Source organism: Mus musculus, chromosome 2 (assembly GCF_000001635.26).
Source record: "Mus musculus strain C57BL/6J chromosome 2, GRCm38.p6 C57BL/6J".
In the NCBI taxonomy this organism is placed as follows: Eukaryota; Metazoa; Chordata; class Mammalia; order Rodentia; family Muridae; genus Mus; species Mus musculus.
The window spans coordinates 88,253,802-88,275,404 of NC_000068.7; the positions used below are offsets into that span (position 1 = coordinate 88,253,802).

A 21,603-nucleotide genomic window follows, 5' to 3' on the forward strand; every position below is an offset into this window, starting at 1 on the left:
TCAGTGTTTACCAAGTTAGGACAATGTCCTTTGTTCTTCAATATTGTACTTTTCTCATCTGTAATTAAAATGTAGAGTATCATTATATGTGAATCATGTTTATATGCATGTGTAAATCATGTATTCATTTATTTGATGCTAACATACTTCATGATAAAATATCATAATAATCATCTGAAACATATTACAAACTTATGTAAGCACTGAGAAGTTTGCAGTAGACATTAGTCCAAGTGAGAGAATGCCTGCACAAACTCAATATCCAACATATGGTTACAAATGTCAAATGTCTGACACTAAGTGGAAGAATACTGGAAAAGTCTTCACGTTTCTTACCTTTACCATTATGTTCATATATTAAAAGAGAATATAACAAGCTATTTGTTGCCAATTAAAAACAAAAAGAAATACTTTACCATTGAAAGTAAAAATCTTATTTTAATAAAAAAGAATATTTAATTTGAAACAATTATAAATGCTTTGGTCATGTAGCCAACTTAATAGCATTGCATGAGATAAAATGAATCACATCCAAGGTTAAATAAGTGATAATCCAATATATACAAAGAACTCAAGAAGTTAGACTCCAGAGAACCAAATAAATATTAAAATTGGGGAACAGAGCTAAACAAAGAATTCTCAACTGAGGAATACTGAATGGCTGAGAAGCACCTAAAAAATGTTGAACATCCATAATCATCAGGGAAATGCCAATCAGAACAACCCAGAGATTCCACCTCACACCAGTCAGAATTGCTAAGATCAAAAACTCAGGTGACAGCAGATGCTGGTGAGGATGTGGAGAAAGAGGAACACTCCTCCATTGCTGGTGAGATTGCAAGCTGGCACAACACTCTGGAAATCGGCTTTGGGGTTCCTCAGAAAATTGGACATAGTACTACCCGAGGAAACAGCAATACCACTCCTGAACATATACCCAGAAGATGCTCTAACACGTAATAAGGACACATGCTCCACTATGCTCATAGCAGCCTTATTTATAATATCCAGAAGCTGGAAAGAATGCAGATGTCAAGAGAGGAATGGATCCAGAAAATATGGTACATTTATACATTGGATTACTACTCAGCTATTAAAAATAGTGAATTTATGAAATTCTTTGGCAAATGGATGGACCTGGAGGATATCATCGTGAGTGAGGTAACCCAATCATAAAAGAACACACGTGGTAATCACTCACTGATAAGTGGATATTAGCCCAGAAGCTCAGACTACTCAAGATACAATTAGCAAAACACATGAAACTCAAGAAGGAAGACAAAAGTGTGGATACTTCATTCCTTCTTAGAAGGGGAAACAAAATATCCATGGAATGAGTTACAGAGACAGAGTATAGAGCAGAGAATAAAGGAATGACCATCCAGAGATTGTGCCACCTGGGGATCCATCCCATATACAATCACCAAACACAGACACTATTGTGAATGCCACCAAATGCTTGCCAATAAGAATCTGAAATAGCTGTCTCTTGAGAGATTCTGCCAGTGCCTGATCAAAACAGAAGTGGATGCTCACAATCAACCATTTGACTGAGCACAGGGTCTCCAATGGAGGAGCAAGAAAAAGTACCTAAGGAGCTGAAATGGTTTGCAGCCTCATAGGAGGAACAACAATATAAACTAACCAGTACCCTCAGAGCTCCCAGGTACTAAAACACCACCCAAAGGGTACACATGCTGGGTCTCATGGCTCCAGCTGCATATGTAGCAGAGGTTGGCCTAGTTGGTCATCAATGAGAGGAGAGACCCTGGGTCTTGTGAAGGCTCTACACCCAGTGTAGGGGGATGCCAGAGCAAGGAAGCAGGAGTGGGTGGGTTGCTGAGCAGGGAGTGGGGACATAGGGGAAAGGATTTTTGGAGGGGAAACCAGGAAAGTGGTTAATATTTGAAATGTAAATAAAGAAAATATCTAATGAAAATAAATGAATTAAAAAATAAGTGACTGTTCTCTACATTTCTCAAAGATATTAAATAATAATTACAATTGCATATGTTGGGTATGTAAGAGAACTGGCACATCTTTTGATTTTGTCTCTAACAACAAATAATTTGCCTTAATCCAATTCACTTATTTTCTAGGATAGACCATCATCTATATAATCATACTGCCAGTGGCATTAGAGTTTATTGGGCCTCTAAGAAATTTATTTAGTCAGTCATATGTGTTGTGTTGGCAAGAATATCTTATCTGAATTTAGATTTCTTCTACTGTCTTAAAAGTATACAATTTGAAAAGCCTCTGACAAAATTCTGCTATCACTGGGTAATTACAATAGATAATTTGGATAAAACCATTTTATACATAAATGTTCTTCAATAGTCTTTACAGAAAGACCACCCAGAATAATTACAAAATAGGTTAATTAAATGACCTAAGTAAATTTTCTGACCTCTAACAAAGCAAAGCATGTTTATAATAAAAGGATTCCTACAAATTTAAATTTCTTGTATTCTCTTTTTATTAAATTTCCACTATTTTCCCAATAGTTACATTCTTCATACAGAGACATAATTTTTAATGTTGTCACTATAGAATCCTAAACACTGACTATAATTAATATTATATTTAAATATGTACATAGCATAATAATATTCTTGTTATTATTAATATTTATTTATATTTATTTTTATGAGTTTTATGCTTTATTTTGAATGTTCCTGAATAATTAGAATCCTAGTGCACTTTCATGTACATTTACAACGATTTCAAGCTACAAGCCTGCTCTTCCTTTTAACTAAAGAAATAGATTTACACTTGTTTTTGTGCCTTTGTTTCCTCCTTTTTCTTTAGCTTTTTTACTTGTTTTCTCACACTACATAATTCTCAGAATACAATAAACAAGTTTCTTCATCAGCCCCGAACCCTGAGTTATTATAGGTGCACTATGATGTTGAATACCTGCACCCCTGCATTCAGAATTGTGGTGTAGTAAATTCGTGAATTTGAGGAAATTATTTGCTAATACTGAGAAAATATCAATACATAAAAACATAATTAATTTTATAATTTGGTAGACATAAATAAACTTGTATTGTTTGTATATGTTGCATTTTCATTATCTATTGAAGAGCCCATAGGTGTATCCCATTTCTAGGGAAATATTAAAATAGCTGAAGTATGATTCAAGCATTATAAATTGTGCCAAGCATCCAAAAGAAATAGTGTACAATGTAATAACTATCTAAAAAGTAGAAACACTCAGAAAAGTTTTAGCTATCCATTCTCTACTTGAATTTTTCAGTCATGACATTTTCTATTGCTGAGAAAAGTACAAAGTAAAATAAAACAAGAAAAATATCACCAAGACTTTTAAAACAATTATTGCTGAAATGATGTTGTGATGGTAAAGTTTTGTACAATAACTAAGATGTTCTTTGAAGTTTATTACAGTAAATAACAAAGGATCTTGGTAGATTACTAGAGGTAATAAGACATTCTGATTTTATAGCATTTAAAAATAAAACAAACAAAAAAAGATCTGTAGAGCTATATCTTGTCTCCTTTTAGAACTAGGATTAAGATTCACTTTTGGATCTGTATGTGCATTGATGCTTTCCCTAATGCCAGTGTTACATCAAAGGTTTTTAATGTTTTCCTATTACTCTCTAGTGCTTATTGATTATCCTGCTTCTTGATATGCTGTGGGAAAGTACTCCACATCAATGAACAACAAATCAAAAAATAATACTATGTGCCTTCTGTGCTATTCTCTGTTATTACCAACTTCATGTCATTTTGATTAAGATCTCGTTACTCTCTAGTTATTGAATAATCCATGTTTTGCTTAATAAAAAAGATACCAATTTCCCCAAGTCTAACATAATTTTATAAAATTCACAAATTAATATTGCTTTGCACACACTACAATGAATCATGTAAGAAGCACAAAAACCAAATGATTTTCTTCATTTTTATCAGTATGTTCATTGCTTTAAAAACAAAACGGAACATAAAACAAAAACAAGGTCCTATTACGTAGAGATAGTCTGAAACTCACTAAACTTTAAGTTAGCTTTAAACTTACAAAACTAAACCTGCCTGTGCTTCCCAATGGCTTAGATAAAATATATGAACACACAACATAAAAAGAAGTCATGATTTTGAAAAATCACAGGAAGGAGTTTAAGAGAGTGTTTGGAGAAAAAAAATGAAGTAGAATAAGTTTTAATAGTGGAATAACATTTCAATAGGTCCACATTAACTTTCAGAGGTGTTTTAAGTTGACATAATTTCTGAAAAAATTATTGTTTGATGCTTTATATTCTGTTTTCCTCACAAGCTTTGTACACAGTACTTCTCAGAAAACTGCTCTTTATCAATTCCAGCATTTTTACTACCACTCCATTTTAATTTACAATCATTATATTCAGTTTTATATAACATGCCTCATACACTGTGTTACTATAAGTGGACATGTTTTGTGGGCTTTATATACTGCATCTAAATTTACTAAAGTCATTAGGATAAACTTTTAGGTAACTATTGGTTTAATTTTTGAACAATAACTTAACAGTAAGAAAACAGCTTTAAATTTAGTACAGTGGAAATGAAAAAATATGCTTCAAGTTTAATAATCAAATATGCATCATTAAATAAAATAGCTCACACTGTTTTACCCTTATCTCTAGTATGTGGATCCTGTGTACATCCACAGACTGAAAACATAGACAAATTTAAAGTAACTCACCAAAATAGAGTCTTTCCTGATATCCATTTTTGATAATGTTAATATAATTAATAAACCACATGTATAGTTTACATCAAAATTAAAATGCTTTTATAATTTTCCCAACTACAATAGCAATTAATCAGTGAAATAGAATTCAACTGAATATACAAGTACTAATATTTTAGCAACTGGAAACTATTTCTGAAGAACAACTAAGAGTCATGCAGAAGACTGAAACCTAAAAATTTATTTCATGATATTGTTTATTGTTTAATCTGTAACTGCTTGACACTTGAGACATAAACCCTGAGGAATTCAAATTGTGTGCAGTCATGAATCATGTAGAAACAATTAAAGGAAATCTAGACTCTGTTAGCGAAAATATAATTTCCTCTCAATAATCATTATTAGGCTCTCTCATGACTTGATAAATCCTAACCCCATATAGATGATATATTTTCAAGTTAAAAGGAAATAACAATAAATATATAACAGTTATTCTAATATATCAACATAATTATAATTTACATGGTTTCTTTTCATGAAAACTGGTATATGATTGAGAAGTAAACATTATTTACATGAAAACATGGACATGCTCTCCCAAACACATATTGACTAGGAGTTATATACTAAATATGTATTCAATTAGACCTTCATTGGCTTCAAAAACATTATCACAATCGTTCTATATATTCATTTATGTATATCAGAACAAGAAATGAAGTGCAACAGTTCTGTTTTAAGTATTCATGTTGTTTATCTTGTCTGGACATCTGCTGATTTTTCAAGAGACAGGCTCAAGTTAGGAAAACAAACTAACACCAAAGGCTTCACTTCTCTCTCTCTCCATTGCTTCAAATCCCATAGAGCAGTCTCAGTCTCAGGACTAACTCTGTAGCTGAGTATCTGTAGCAGCCTCCTCTCATGTCTTCTCTGGCGGATCCCACAGATTTGTCCTCCTTACTTTCCCCCACTCCTAGTTGAAGCTTTTTCCTATCCCCAAACTCCATCAGTCACTCCCTGCTAACATATAGGCCACTCCAGTTAGAGACTTGGAGAATAGCCTTGAACTCACTAGCACAAGAAAGACTTGATGAGCAGAATACCATTAGCACAGGAACTAACATCAACAGTTAATAAACAGAAGATCATAAAACAAAGAATCCAGTGCATAGTAAAGGACATTGCCATTCAAAGTGTCAGACCACAGAACTGGAAATATTTTTTCTAGTTACAGATTCAATAAAGGGTTATTTAATAAAAAAATGTAAATAGCTCAATAACAAGATATGAAAGCCAAATAACCAAATTAAAATTGTGGCACATATCAAAATAGATATTTCTGTATACATGATCTTACATCTGTTAGATGTCTAAGGTCAATAAGAAAATTGATAACTCATGCTTGCAAAGATACAGAATAAGAATAATACTCATTCTTTACTTGTGGGAGGGGTAACTTGAACAGCCACTATGAAAATTTGTATGTTAGTTACTTAGAGAGATGGGAATCAATTAAGTTAATATCCAGCTATAACAATCTTGGGCATGCAAGTGTGTACACACTCTTGAGTACATGCCTAAGAGACAACTTTATCCTACCACAATATGGGACAGTGGGCTGTGCACAGACAGCTTGGTCCCCAGTCAAGCAAAGGTCTGGAACTCCAGTAAACCGATGGGTCATGACTTCCACCTGCATGGGGCAGTGGATGTTTGGCTATGCCTCCTGGGTCCCTGGCTCCTGTCATGTAGCTTCAGTCTCTCACAGCGCCTTCCCCCGCCCTGCCTCCCTCCCACGCAGAGAGGTATGTGGCCATCAGTCATATAGGCTTAGCACCAAGCCTTCCCACATACAAATAAGGTTTCCCCAAAGATCTCAGACCAAATCAATGAGGAGTACCTGTTGTTAGACCCTTACCCATCCCAAAACTCTATATAAGAATCCTATCTAGAAGGATTAGGGATGCAATCCTAACTAACTCCAATCCTAACTCCATCATCTGAGACGTTTGTCCTAAGAGCTATAACTCTTGGGAGAACTATTCTCCCAAAGCACAGGAGAGCAGATCTCTGGAGCATAACTTTCATATTGCTTGAAGATGCTACTCAGTCTTCTGGAGAATTCAGCATGGTTGTATCTCACTATGATGCTTGTGAATTAAACCCTAACTTCACAGATATATCATACCCATTGATACCCATTGATGCAGCAGTGACATCAATGCTATCAGGGTAACCAACTGCTTTCTGATTAGTCTTCAGATCTGGCCATCCCAGAAGAGAACTCATGTGTATAGAGTAAATATGGAAAACAAACAAACACATCAATAAAAATCTAACAGCTGGGGCATCATAAGTCCTGGGGGAATCTACTACTATTATTATGATAAAAGGACATGCTGCTAAACTGTCTTTTATTTACATTTATTTGAGTAGATTTGTGTTGCACTTGATTGTGGTTGGGGCAGTTCTGTTTATAATTGGCAATGATTTGCAAACAGAATTATCTCTACAAATACATGAGAATATAGGACTATTGAGTGCACAGCCCTAAACTTTTTCAGCACACCCTTAAGACCCCTCCTTGGCTTTTTATTTAAAATCTTTAAGCACTATGTAAAAATATGTGCTGTCTATACCTTGAGTTTCTGATCCATGGCCTTCTACTTTGTGTATCCTCAGTTGAAATTAGCTCAGTTCTTCAATTTATATTCCCTCTTTTACACTCTTTTAGCTTTTTTCTCATGCAAAGGGATGATTATCCCATGAGGATAGTGATTTTTAAGGAATATTTTAATTAGTTTTTTGAGAAATTCATACAAAGGAACCCAATCTTGATACTGCTAAACTGACCAAAAAATTTAGACTACAAAGGTCACAGGCCTAATGAAAACATAGTTATATGTTTGTTTCTTTGTGTGTGTTTCTTTTTATTATTCTCTCACACAACATATCCTGACTCATCTCCCTGTACTGCTTCCAGTCAACCTCCCCCCCACGTTCTCTCACTCCAGTTTCCTGCTTCTCAGCTTCCCTTTAAGAAGGATCAGTCTTCTGAGTGATATCAATTAACAATAACACTAGACACACAACATTATATTAAATTTGGTTTAGGCAAACAAGGAGTAGAGGATGAGTCGCAAAAGCAGGCAAAGGAGTAAGTTGCACCACTACTCCTACTGTTATGAGTCCCACCAAAACACCAAGCCAAACAGCATTCATGCAGAGGACCTCGCATAGATGCATGAAGATTCCATGACTGTTGCATCAGTCTCTGTGAACCCATACAAGTACTGTTTAGTTGGTTCTGTGGGTGGAGTTTTTCTGGTATGCTTGCCTCTTCTGGCTCCTACAATCTTTCCTCTCTCTCCTCTGCAGGCTTCCTTGAATTCCATGTAATGTTTGGGTATGAGTCTCTGAATCTTCTCCAATGAGCAGCGAGAAGCCTCTTTGATGGTGATTGGAGTAGGCAACAGTCTGTGAGTATAGCATCATTAGGAATCATTTCATCAACTTTTTCTTTTTATGGTCAGTTGTGCTTGGTTCTACCCTAGGTCTTTGAGCCTCCCAACTTCAGAATCTTGGCCACATAGGCAGTATTGGACCTGACTTCTTCTTATTATTTGAGCCTAAAGTTATACCTTGTATTAGTTGGCCACACTGACAAGCTCTGAGTCTCCATTGCCCCAGCACACCTTGAAAGCAGATCAAGAAGTTGAATTGACTTTTTTTTTTCTTGAGTCAGCAGAAGGGGAATAATTTCATCAGGGGTAAGACTGGACTTATGAGATATTTAGGGCTGTTGTATAGTAATAAGACATTCATCTATCTAAGTCTAAGTTACTTCGCTACTGTAGCTGAACTGTATCAGTCCCCCTGAGGCCAGAAACTACACTTTCTGACATTTAGCACCTTATCATAAAACAGTAGGGTATTAAGTAAAGGATTAATTGCTAGAGCCTTTTCCTTTTGTCCAGACGCCCCTTGTTTGTGAGACAAGATGGGAGTTTGAGGCAGTAAATTTCTATTGAACCAGAAGAAGAGAATCACTACATTCAAGGAAGAAAAACCTTTTACATAAGCAAATCAGCATAAACACTCATAAATTCATATACACTTTGACAGTGCATATTTATGTATTTTCATTTAAACCAGTTGGTCTCAGCTTACATATATTCTCATAATTACATATTTACACACACACACTCACACACACCACACACACACACACACACATCTATTTTTATGCATTTGAAGCAAAACACCAAGCCCCAATGAAGAAAGAATTCACCCATTCTGCATGAAAAATCAGTCCCAATTTTTATTGCATAGAGAAAGAAAAAGTTTCTACCATTTTATTGCTAAATGAATTAAACCAAACTCTGTAAGAAGAAAGAGTTCTCTTTAATAAGGCTAAGCGTTGCCGTGCTATTAAGAAAAAAAGCTGTTCTGTCCCATGATAAAGAGAAGCCTCTCTGCTCTTTCTGCTCTCTTTGTGGCTTCTTTTATCCTCCTTCCCTTAGAGCATTATGTATATTACACTCTTAGATGTTTTTTTTTTAAAGTTTTCTTATAGTCTCTAAGTTATTCCCCTCTGCATTCTTCTTCTAGTATTGTCTCTCCTCCTCCTCTGCTATGACAATAATGCCCTTACTCTCAATTCCGTTCCTACCAACACTACGCATTTACTTTTAAGTTCTTTAGTTCAGATAGATCACCTAATAGTTATTAGATACTCTTATGATAGAGTGATGGTTTGTGTATATTTGGCCCAGGAAGTGGCATTACTAGAAAGTATAACCTTGTTGGAATAGATGTGTCACTGTGGGTGTGGGATTTAATACCCTAGTCCTAGCTGCCTGGAAGTCAGGATTCTGCTAGAACCTTTCAAATGAAGATGTAGAACTCTCATATCCTACTGTTTTATTACTAGCTTGATGATTCTATGTTTCCACCTTGGTGATAGTAGACTGAACCTCTGAACCTGCAAGCCAGCCACAGTTAAATGCTTTCCTTATACTAACAGTTGCCTTCATCATGGTCTATGTTTACAGCAATAAAACCCTAACTAAGATATATGGCTTCTGACATACCTATGTTGAGATCTAGTAAGCACACATGTGGTGTGTGTGGGAGAGGGGGCTTGAAATTAACACACCTTTATTTAATTTTATCAACACCTAGTTCATCCCTAAGTAATAATATCTTTTTGAGAATTTTATTTTATTTTCTCATTGTTTTTACCTTTTATATCTAACATGTTATGTTAGTGCTTTGAACTAATATTTAAGAATACTTAAATTGAAATATTAGACATATGTACTCAAGAAACAAAATTACATTAATTAATGTTTAAAGACATTATTACAAACAATAAAAACTGATATGTAAGCAAGGCTTCTGCACCATATCCATAAGAATTTAAATGCATACATATTTATGCAAAATAAGTAAGAGAACAACAGATTGGTATATATGATAGAATGTCACCAGGTTTAAGCTTGACATTTTTAAAAAAAGAAATCAAGATTGGTAAACCAAAACAATATTTCTGAGATACATAGGGTTCAATTTCTTATGTTTTTTTTTAAATTTATGTGTAGATATTAGAGGATGTCTGTATGTTTGTTTTTAAAAAATAGAATATGGTGATGAGCTACCACTTACTTTTTCTTGGTGAGAAAAAAGTACATGGGTGTGTGAAGCTGAGCATCCACTCTAATTAAAATTATCATTCCAAGATTGACAAGAAGTGCAATGAGATAAACAAGTAGGAATGTGATGAACAGGGCCACTTTTGTGTCAGGGTTATTGGTAATTCCTGAGAAAATGAATTTGTCCACAGAGGAGCAATTTCCCCTATCCATTCTTCTTTGTATGTATAATTTAAAAGCTAATTTCAAAGTGGGCTAGATGCATTGTTAGTTACCTCTAGATAAAAGAAAAAAGAAAAGAAGATGAGAGAAAAAAAATGAAGAAAGGGAAAAAAGAAAACAATAGCAATTCATTTTCTATGTTATTTTTCCCCAAGAAATCTTTCCAGCCATATTACTCTGTAAGTAGACTTTTATGATATTGTTCATAATGAAACATATCTGATAGTCTGAGAGTTCAGTTGTCATGTGTGAAAGCCACATACCATTGTGAAAATTTTAACTTCTTACATTTTTAACATTTTATATCTGTCTTCTGTTTTGCAATAATACTTCTGATTTGATGGAATTTTAATTCATCTTCAATATTTGTGTACATAGATCAATCATAGAAATATTAGTCTATATAATAAAAGAATAGACATTTCTTCATGTTTAAAACAAAGCATTCACTTGAACAATATATTAAATGTAAGTATTCAGATTCTTCAAATTCTTGACTGTATTAAAGAATATTCATCATTTCAAATGCAATGGAAGTCTCTGGCACTGTTTGGCAAAAATGAAAATCATTTTATTCTGATGCTATGTGGTCTGTATCATTCAGTAACAAAGGAAAGAAATCAGATTTTAACTAAGTATATGTTTTAATTTCGCATGTATATGTCTGCTCCAAAGAGTGTTCTAGAGATAAAATATTAGACTATGATCACCCATGGGGCATATTAAAATAAAATGTTATAATGTATAAATCAACACACTTATCTTTGCCTTTTATAAAGTTTATAAGACAAAGATCTCTTTTAAATTTGAAAAGAGAATAAAGAAACATGAATCTTTCAGAGATACATATGTTTGTCTTTAATATGTGGTGGATTTGCATTCTTAAATCTGTACACATAAATGAAATATGGGGAGTGGGAAATAGGGAAAGATATACATTGAAGATAATTTTTGTTATTTTGCCTTTATAAGTATTATTTGTAGCTTACATGATATAAAAGTGAAGCTGTGTCATCATGTATTGTTACTTATAGGTGATACCTATTAAAAAAGAAACTGCCAACAGAGAACAATAAAACTTCAGTTAATATGCATATCCACTTATGGTCAAACAAACAAAGAGTTGCTTGTGAACCTAGATTAAGATAAATTAAGTAAATAGCTATCTGGATAATTCTAACAGTTTTATTCAAAGTCTTCTACTTTGGAGAACAAACTTTCATCTATTCATTACACTTCAGATTTTACTAATATAAATGATGAAAAATTGGTTCATCTATATGGCTTTTATCTACCCCTCCCAAATTAATATTATTACCTGTGCTTCTAATTGCTGAAACTCATTAACCTACCTTAGCTGAACAGTTAAATATGAGTGAACACTAGCTGGTCTTTCTCATGTCAATGCAAATTTGATGTCTATATAACTGAAGCTCGTCCCCTAATGCTTTTGTGTAATGAAAACATTTAATTTATTATTTCCTGGTTCTGTATTTTCCCCGGTGAATAAATGAACATCTTACACAAAGCTTGAACTTCAATTTTGATGACAACCAATTGATCTGTGTCGGGATGAAACAGAAAATTAATCTTACATTCTAAAACATAATTGGTAAAAACATATGTACTAAAAATATGTATTCCAAAGAGAAATTAGTTAAACCAAAATGTTTGCAAACTTAAACATTATAATTGTCCTTTTAGTATTTATCTCACTTTTAACCATTACCATAAATTCCACATTGGATTATTACTAATATTCAGTCATCAAGTTTTGAGACATAATTAATATAAAATGATATGAACAGTTTTGAAAGTAAACACTCATTTAATTTTTAATCCTTAAATTATATCATTACTTCTCTGTATTCTACACATTCATTACTTCAATATGAACCATATGTCGTTCATGTGTACCGCACTTTATTACTTTTGTCAGTCCTTCCTTATGAAGTTACAAAGTGTTTCTGATTCTTTGAAATTAAATGTTTATATTATAAATGTATATGATATATATTATATAATATATTAGTGTAGTTACATATATATATATATATATATTGGTAATTAATACATAGTGTATACATTATATATTTATATATGTTAATGAAGTTAAATATATTTATTTGTGTCTAATAAAACATCATTTATATAACATCAGATACAATAAGTTTTATATTTATTGTCTTTCATATACTGTGGACTGTACAACTACTGGCTTCTTGGCCCTTTATGTTGGTAGACCTTCATTGTTTGAGTATCTGGACAATAGCCTATAACCCATACTTATAAGTCACATTTTATATGAATGTATATAGACATTCTAAACAATCTCTTCCTCTATAGAACACAGACTAATTCAAGGAGGGTAGTCAGTATAGAAGAAACAGTATGGATGAGAAATAAATAACACAAATATGTCTAAAAACTGAAAAGAAAACTTATTCTATATTTACCTATATTTTCATATTATATATAATATATATTATGTATATTTATTATATATACAACACAGGAGAAAGTTCCATTTGAGTAGTTTTTCAGGAGATACTAGGACCTGGATGGATGTTACCCTGCTTTCTATTAAGATGCTGTGATAAATCATTTATTTCTGAATACACTTTACACTTATGACTCAGGACTTAGAAAATTCTAGCTGCATCTGACCCTATTTGCCACAACAATGACCCATAACCCTATAATGGTGGACTTTGTATTGGCATTGACCAACAGCTCTATGATTGAACTTAATTCTTTACGAGTCGGGAAAATCATGCCTGAAAGTGGAAACCTAACCAACCACTCATGGTTAGTGGGGTCATAAGTCTCACAGAAAAAACTGTTAAAGTCAATTTCCAAATTAGTTATGCTATTTAGTACATTCTCAATTACTCTCATGTTAACAGATAAGTTTAGTTATTATTTCTCATCAAAGAAGCTTCATTTGCACCAGAATAAAGACTGATAAATAAAAAAAGACAATATTTTCAACAGATGATGCTAGCACAACTGGCAGTTATCATGTAGAAGAATATGAATTGATCCATTCTTATCTCCTTATACAAGGATCAAGTCTAAGTGTATCAAAGACCTCTAAATAAAACCAGAGACATTGAAATTTATAGAGGAGAAAGTGGGAAAAAGCCTCGAAGATATGGGCACAGGGGAAAAATTCCTGAACAAAACAGCAATGGCTTGTGCTGTAAGATAAAGAATCAACAAATGGGAACTCATAAAATTGCAAAGCTTCTCTAAGGCAAAAGATACTGTCAATAACACAAAAAAGCCACCAACATATTGGGAAAGAATTTTTATCAATCCTAAATCTGATAGGGGACTAATATCCAATATATACACAGAGCTCAAGAAGTTGGACTCCAGAAATTCAAATAACCCCATTAAAAAATGGGGTAAAGAGTTAAAAAAAAAAAAAAAGAATTCTCAACTGAGGAATACCGATGGGCTGAGAAGCACTTGAAAAAATGTTCAACATCCTTGATCATCAGGGAAATGCAAATCAAAACAACCCTGAGATTCCACCTCACACCAGTCAGAATGGCTAAGATCAAAAATTCATGTGACAGCAGATGCTGGCGAGGATGTGGAGAAAGAGGAACACTCCTCCATTGCTGGTGGGAATGCAAGCGTGTACAACCACTCTGGAAATCAGTCTGGCAGTTCTACAGAAAATTGGACATAGTACTACTGGAATATCCAGCAATACCACTCCTGGGCATATACCCAGAAGATGTTCCAACTGGTAATAAGGACACATGCTCCACTATGTTCATAGCAGGCTTATTTATAATAGCCAGAAGCTGGAAAGAACCCAGATGCCCCTCAACAGAGGAATGGATGCAGAAAATGTGATATATTTACACAATGGAGTACTACTCAGCTATTAAAAGAATGAATTCATGAAATTCTTGGGCAAATGAATGCATCTGGAGGATATCATCCTGAATGAGGTAAACCAATCACAAAAGAAGTCACTTGATATGCATTCACTGATAAGTGGATATTAGCCCAGAAACTTAGAATACCCAAGATACAATTTGCAAAACACAAGAAAATCAAGAAGAAGGAAGACCAACATGTGGATACTTCATTCCTCCTTAGAATTAGAAACAAAATACCCATGGAAGGATTTGCAGAGACAAAGTTAGGAGCTAAGACTAAAGGATGGACTATCCAGATACTACCCCACACGGGATCCATCTCATAATCAGCCAACATACAGAGACCACATTGCATATGCCAGTGAGATTTTGCTGGAAAGACCCTGACATAGCTGTCTCCTGTGAGGCTAGGCCAGTGCCTGGCAAATACAGAAGTGGATGCTCACAGTCATCTATAGGATGGACACAGCTCCCCCAATGGAGGAGCTACAGAAAGTACCCAAGGAGCTGAAGGGGTCTGCAATCCTATAAGTGGAACAACAATATGAACTAATCAGTACTCCCAGAGCACGTGTCTCAAGCTGCATATGTAGCAGAACGTAGCCTAGTCTGCCATCATTGGGAAGAGAGGGTGCTTGGTCTTGCAAACTTTATATGCTCCAGTACAAGGGAACGCCAGTGCCAAGAAGTGGGAGTAGGTGGATAAGAAAGCAGGGTTGAGGGAGTGTATAGGGGACATTCAGGTAGCATTTGAAATGTAAATGAAGGAGGAAATCATCCTGAGTGAGGTAACCCAATCACAAAAGAAGTCACTTGATATGCACTCACTGATAAGTGGATATTAGCCCAGAAATTTAGAATACCAAAGATATAAGATACAATTTGCTAAACGCATGAAACTCAAGAAGAACCAAGACCAAAGTGTGGACACTTTGCCCCTTCTTAGAATTGGGAACAAAACACCCATGGAAGGAGTTACAGAGACAAAGTTTGGAGCTGAGACAAAAGGATGGACCATGTAGAGACTGCCATACCTGAGGATCCATCCCATAATCAGCCTCCAAATGCTGACAGCATTACATACACTAGCAAGATTTTGCTGAAAGGACCCAGATATAGCTGTCTCTTGTGAGGCTATGCCGGGGCCTAACAAACACAGAAGTGGATGCTCAAAATTAGCTATTAGATGGATCACAGGGCCCCCAGTGGAGGAGCTAGAGAAAGTCCCAAGGAGCTAAAGGGGTCTGCAACCCTATAGGTGGAACAACAATGTGAACTAACCAGTACCCCCCCACTCCCCCCCCCTAACCCCCCGTCCAGAGCTCGTGTCTCTAGCTTCATATGTATTAGAGGATGGCCTAGTCGGCAATCATTGGAAAGAGAGGCCCATTGGTCTTGCAAACTTTATATGCCTCAGTACAGGGGAACGCCAGGACCAAGAAGTGGAAGTGGGTGGGTAGCGATGAAGTAGGGAGGCTACGGGGCACTTTTGGATAGCATTGGAAATGTAAATGAAGAAAATACCTAATGTAAAAAAAATTCATCAAGACAAAACTAGAGTGGGAATGATAAGAACTAGATATACACCTGAGAAGTAATTTGGACATACTGAAATAATGTCTTCATGTTTATATTAATTTGATGCTGTGTCTTAATAGGAATGGATAAAGAAAATGTGGTACATTTACACAATGGAGTACTACTCAGCTATTAAAATGAATGAATTTATAAAATTCCTAGGCAAATGGATGGACCTGGAGGGCATCATCCTGCGTGAGGTAACCTAATCACAAAAGAACTCACACAATATGTACTCACTGATAAGTGCATATTAGCCCAGAAATTTAGAATACCCAACTTATAAGATACAATTTGCTAAACGCATGAAACTCAAGAAGAACCAAGACCAAAGTGTGGACACTTTGCCCCTTCTTAGAATTGGGAACAAAACACCCATGGAAGAAGTCACAGAGACAAAGTTTGGAGCTGAGACGAAAGGATGGACCATCTAGAGACTGCCATATCCGGAGATCCATCCCATACTATTGCATACACTAGCAAGATTTTGCTGAAAGATATGGCTGTTTCTTGTGAGACTATGCCGGGGCCTGGCAAACACAGAAGTGGATGCTCACAGTCAGCTATTGGATGGATCACAGGGCCCCCAATGTAGGAGCTTGAGAAAATACCCAAGGAGCTGAAGGGATCTACAATTCTATAGGTGGAACAACAATATGAACTAACCAATACCCCCAGAGCTCATGTCTCTAGCTGCATATGAATCAGAAGATGGCCTAGTTGGCCATCAGTGGAAAGAGAGGCCCATTGGTCATGCACACTTTATATGCCTCAGTACAGGGGAAAGCCAGGGCCAAGAAGTGGGAGTGGGTGGATATGGGAGTGGGTGGGGAAGCATGTGGGGGATTTTTGGATTAGCATTGGAAATGTAAATGAAATAAATACCCAATAAAAAAAGAGAAAAAAATTAAAAAGATAAAAAGTTAAAGAAAAAAAAGTTGAAAAAAAAAGAGAAATCCATAAATACTATAGATAAAAAAATGCATAGAAGAACTAACTGGTGATGCTGCTCTGGCCAAGAAGATACAACTACAATATAACCCTAATATCTCAGGCTCAAGTAACATAGCCTATAGGGGGAAGACAGATCTATATAATAAGGATATCTACTGAACAATTTTATTTTTTAGATAAGACAGGATAGATATCCCCATGAAATCTCAACAATGTGGTAGCTTAAATATCTTGAATAATAATGACACCAATTGGCATACCACAGTGAATAGGGAAAATCCCTAGAGATAAGCCCCTGCATATTTCTCCAATCTCAACTGATCATCCTTAAGATATTTTTATAATCTTCATTAAATTGATGATTCAGATTGCATTTATTTATGTATTTGAAAATATACATATTAAAATTAGTAAATAGTAATGTATTAATCAATAAATTAGTGAATAGTTTAAAAATACTAAGATACCATGAACTTGAAAGGGAACAGAGGGAGGGGGTCATAAGCAACGATACAATCACTGTTCAATTAAGCAAAAAAAATACTAAATATGAAAAGAAAATCTAGAGAAAGTAAAATAAGATAAAAAATTATTCAATGTGGTTTTAAACAAAAACTTTATCAATACAAATGAATAATAACACTAAGGAAAATGCTTAATATCCATATCGATTAAGAAGGTCAGAGGTAAATTCAAATTCAGATATTATAACATTCCTGGACAAAAAAAAAATCTGTCAAAATTTAAAATCAACAAAGTGATAGCAACTGTTAATAAAATGTTTTATAATCTCAGTTATTTTAATTTATTTTTATTTTGTGCCTATTATTAAACACAGATTCTCAATATCAGCATTAGAAGTGGCCTTTTACGTTCTGCAAAGAATTGTGTTGAAATTTGATGGGTATTACACTGAATCCATAGATTGGTCTTCTGTATTATTTAAAAAATTGTCAGTGTGCTCAGACTGAGAGATTCGCTTTTCATTAAGTTTCTGATGTGTGATAGATTGATCATATTCTAATAAAGGTCAAATATCCAAGAATATAGGCAGCAAAAACTCTATTTTGTTTTTTTAAGGGGGAATAAATTAGTTGGTAGTGAAGAAAAAATGGGTTTGAGAGAAGTAGGTTGCATATATACACACACACATCACATCACATCACATCACATCACATCACATCACATCACATCACATCACATCACATCACATCACATCACATCACAAGAATAAATTAACAGGAATCAGCAAACATTGCTCCTTGATGTCTCAATAGCAATAGTCTTAATTCTCCAATAAAAAGACACAGAGTAATTGAATGGATGTGAAAACAGGACCTGTCTTTCTGCAACACCCAAGCAAAATCCATTAACATCAAGGATAGGGTTGGAACAAAATTATTAAAAGCAATAGACCAAATGAAAAAGCTGATGTAGTTAATTGTAATATTTGACAAAATTGATTTCCAACTAAATCTCATATGAAGAGACATGGAAGAACGCCGCATATTCATTGAAGGAAAATCCATCAAGATGGAATTACAATTTGTAACATCTTAACTGAAAACAAAAAAAACAAAGACACACAGTTTATTTAAAAACAAAACAAAACAAAAATCCAAGATGATACTACAGCTTAAACCAAATACTGACACTTGCACACTGATAGAGGCAGACTTTCATTTTTCCCTTTAAATAAAAATGAAGTTTCTGCTCCTTGTATATTATTAGATATTTGACCTTCATTGGAACATGATCAATTTACCAGACACTGAAAACTTAATGAAAGATGAATCATTTTCTCTCCAAGAACATAGACATTTTAATTTTTTTCTTTTCCTTTATTGGATAATTTCTTTACTTAAGTTTTAAATACTATCACCTTTCCCCGTTTAACCTCCAGAAATCCCCTACCCGCCTGACGCCCCTGCTTCTATGAGGATGCTCCCCTACCCACCAATTTCTGCCTCCCAATAGAAGACTAAGACAAATGAAATATTTTAAGAAGATACATTCATATTAGTAGTGCAATGAAAACCCATCTAACAAAATTAGTCTCAAAAATGAAGAAATACATGTCATACTTTTAGACAAAATTATGACAATTTGGTTTAATGACTAAAATAAAATTGAAGAAAAGGATGAAAGAGGTTTATGTGTAACTATCAAGAAAAGTTTTAGTAATGAGAAGTTCAAAACTGTAAACAATATATTTTATTGGAATTAACTCACAAAATTTTAAACAACAATAAAGACTATTATTGTATCTCATTGATTAAGCCAGCAAAGTACATATGTTGTTTAATAATGACTAAAAATGAGTAAAAGTTAGTGATCAATGTTACATTTTAAAAATACAAATCTTTGTCTATAATTGGAAAATACAATCCAAAGGCATAATTTGCAACTCAATATCAGATTAAAAACATAACCATGTATTTAATAAAACTAATCTGTGATTGATAGTATATATAAAGAGAAGCTAGTATCAAATAGTGTCTGTTAATACTTAGAAAACTGAAAGCAAGCGAATGATCTTCCCCAGGGAAGAGCACATGAACAATTTATTGTCATGTACCAAATTATTAATGTTTTAGAAAACATACATAAAAGTACATTATACAATCTGAAATATTATGTTCAGGAATATATACATTTGTCCATGTAGGTAGGTAATGAAATGGCCATGAACTTGAAGGGAATTATAGAGACTTACATGAGAGTGTCTAGAGGTCAGAATGTGAAGAGAATAATGGAGCTATAATCTCAAAAGTAAAAAAAAAAAAAACAAAGTGAAATTACTGTATATTGGTGATAGTAAACATTTTGACATATGTTTACTCATAGTCAGAATTTTCATAAAACAAATCTTTACCATTAATTTACACACTATATAATATCATATAGCTGTTTTATAGAGCATTCCAAGTAAAAAGTAAAGGTTAGTTGTGAGGACTTGAATGTTGGTGAAATAAAGGAGCCAAAAGTCAACTCTAGAGGCAGCATTGCTATAGAATTATAAGGAAATATTATTTTCTTTTTCATTATTATTTATATAACTCTAATTGAAGGGATTTGAAATGTTAACTTTTCTTTACTGTTCAATGAGCTTGAATCAGAGTACAGAACATTTGTATGAAACTATAGGAAATCCAATCCAAATGGCATAATTTGCAACTCAATATCAGATTAAAAACATAACCATGTATTTAATAAAACTAATGTGTGATTGATAGTATATATAAAATGGGTTTTTTAGAATATGAATAAATACAGGTTAAACTGAAAATGCATTCTAGTTGTATTATATTGTCTGAGAGTGCAATTTTGAGCTGATGAGCCTCTTGACTGTCTCTTTTACATCTTTGTTCCTTAGGCTGTAGATGAGGGGGTTCAGCATGGGTATAAGGACTGTATAGAGTACAGTTGCTACTTTGACCACCAGCTTTGAGCTCTTTGCATTGGGTATACAGTAGAGAAGGAGAATAGTCCCATGGAAGATGCTGATGGCAGTCAGGTGTGAAGTACAGGTGGAGAAGGCTTTTCTGAGTCCACCTTTAGAAGGCATCTTGATGATTGTGACAATGAGGAAGACATAGGAGGTCATAGTGATAAGAAGACTACTAACCTCATTTAACATGGAAATGACTAAGCATACCATCTGGCTGAAGGAGGGGTCAGAACAGGATACAGAGACAATGGCTGAATACTCACAGCTAAAGTGATCAATGATGCCAGGTTCACAATAAGACAGCTGTACGAGAGTGTATGTGATTATCGCAGCACCCAGACCTCCCCACATATAACTTCCAGCTACTAGGAGAGCACAAAATTTATGAGACATAGCAACAGTATAGAGCAGGGGTTTGCAAACAGCCACAAACCTGTCATAGGCCATCACTGCTAACATGAACATCTCTATAATCACACATGCACAGCCAAAGAAAAACTGTGTCATGCAACCTTTTAAAGAAATAGTTCTATGTTCCACAATCAAGATCTCTAACAATTTTGGTGGAACTACACTAGAATAACATAAATCCAAAAATGAAAGATGGCTCAGAAAAAAGTACATGGGTGTGTGAAGCTTAGGGTTGATCCTTCTGACCAAAATTATGCCTACATTTCCTACCAGAGTGACTGTGTAAATGGTCATTACCATAAGGAAGAGAGGTGGCTGGAGGTGTGGATATTCTGAGAAACCGACCAGAATAAATGTGGTTACAGAACTCTGGTTTATCATTTCATGGGTTACCAGTTACACAAAAATGAAGAACAGGAAAAAAAGTAGGAATTTAGTAAGTAGGACTCGGCAGGGTTGAATAGTATGTGTGTAGATAAAGCTTGAAATAAACAACAAAGGCAGATGATGGTCGAGTATTCATAAATGTTCTTCTTCAGTTTAGATTCTTTCCCTCAAATTCTCTATGACTCTGCAAGCTATATATGTTCTTTAATTCTATATTTTTCTCATCTGGAATAGAAATGGTTAACTATATGAATTGCATATAAATTCCACATGATTTCTTTTCTGAGTTTTGAAATGCTTAATAATAGACAATAATTGCCAAGGGCTCAATTAGACAATCAATGAAATCAG

At 34.3% G+C, this 21,603-nt stretch overlaps 1 protein-coding gene and 1 pseudogene across 1 annotated transcript; both read right to left on the reverse strand.

The window, feature by feature from the left end:
* Olfr1172-ps1 (olfactory receptor 1172, pseudogene 1) lies at positions 9,775-10,563 on the reverse strand (annotated as a pseudogene).
* Olfr1173 (olfactory receptor 1173) lies at positions 20,308-21,246 on the reverse strand. The gene has a single exon (NM_207566.1). The coding sequence runs from the start codon at positions 21,244-21,246 to the stop codon at positions 20,308-20,310; it is 939 nt and encodes a 312-aa protein (NP_997449.1).
* Between the last annotated feature and the right edge of the window lie 357 nt (positions 21,247-21,603).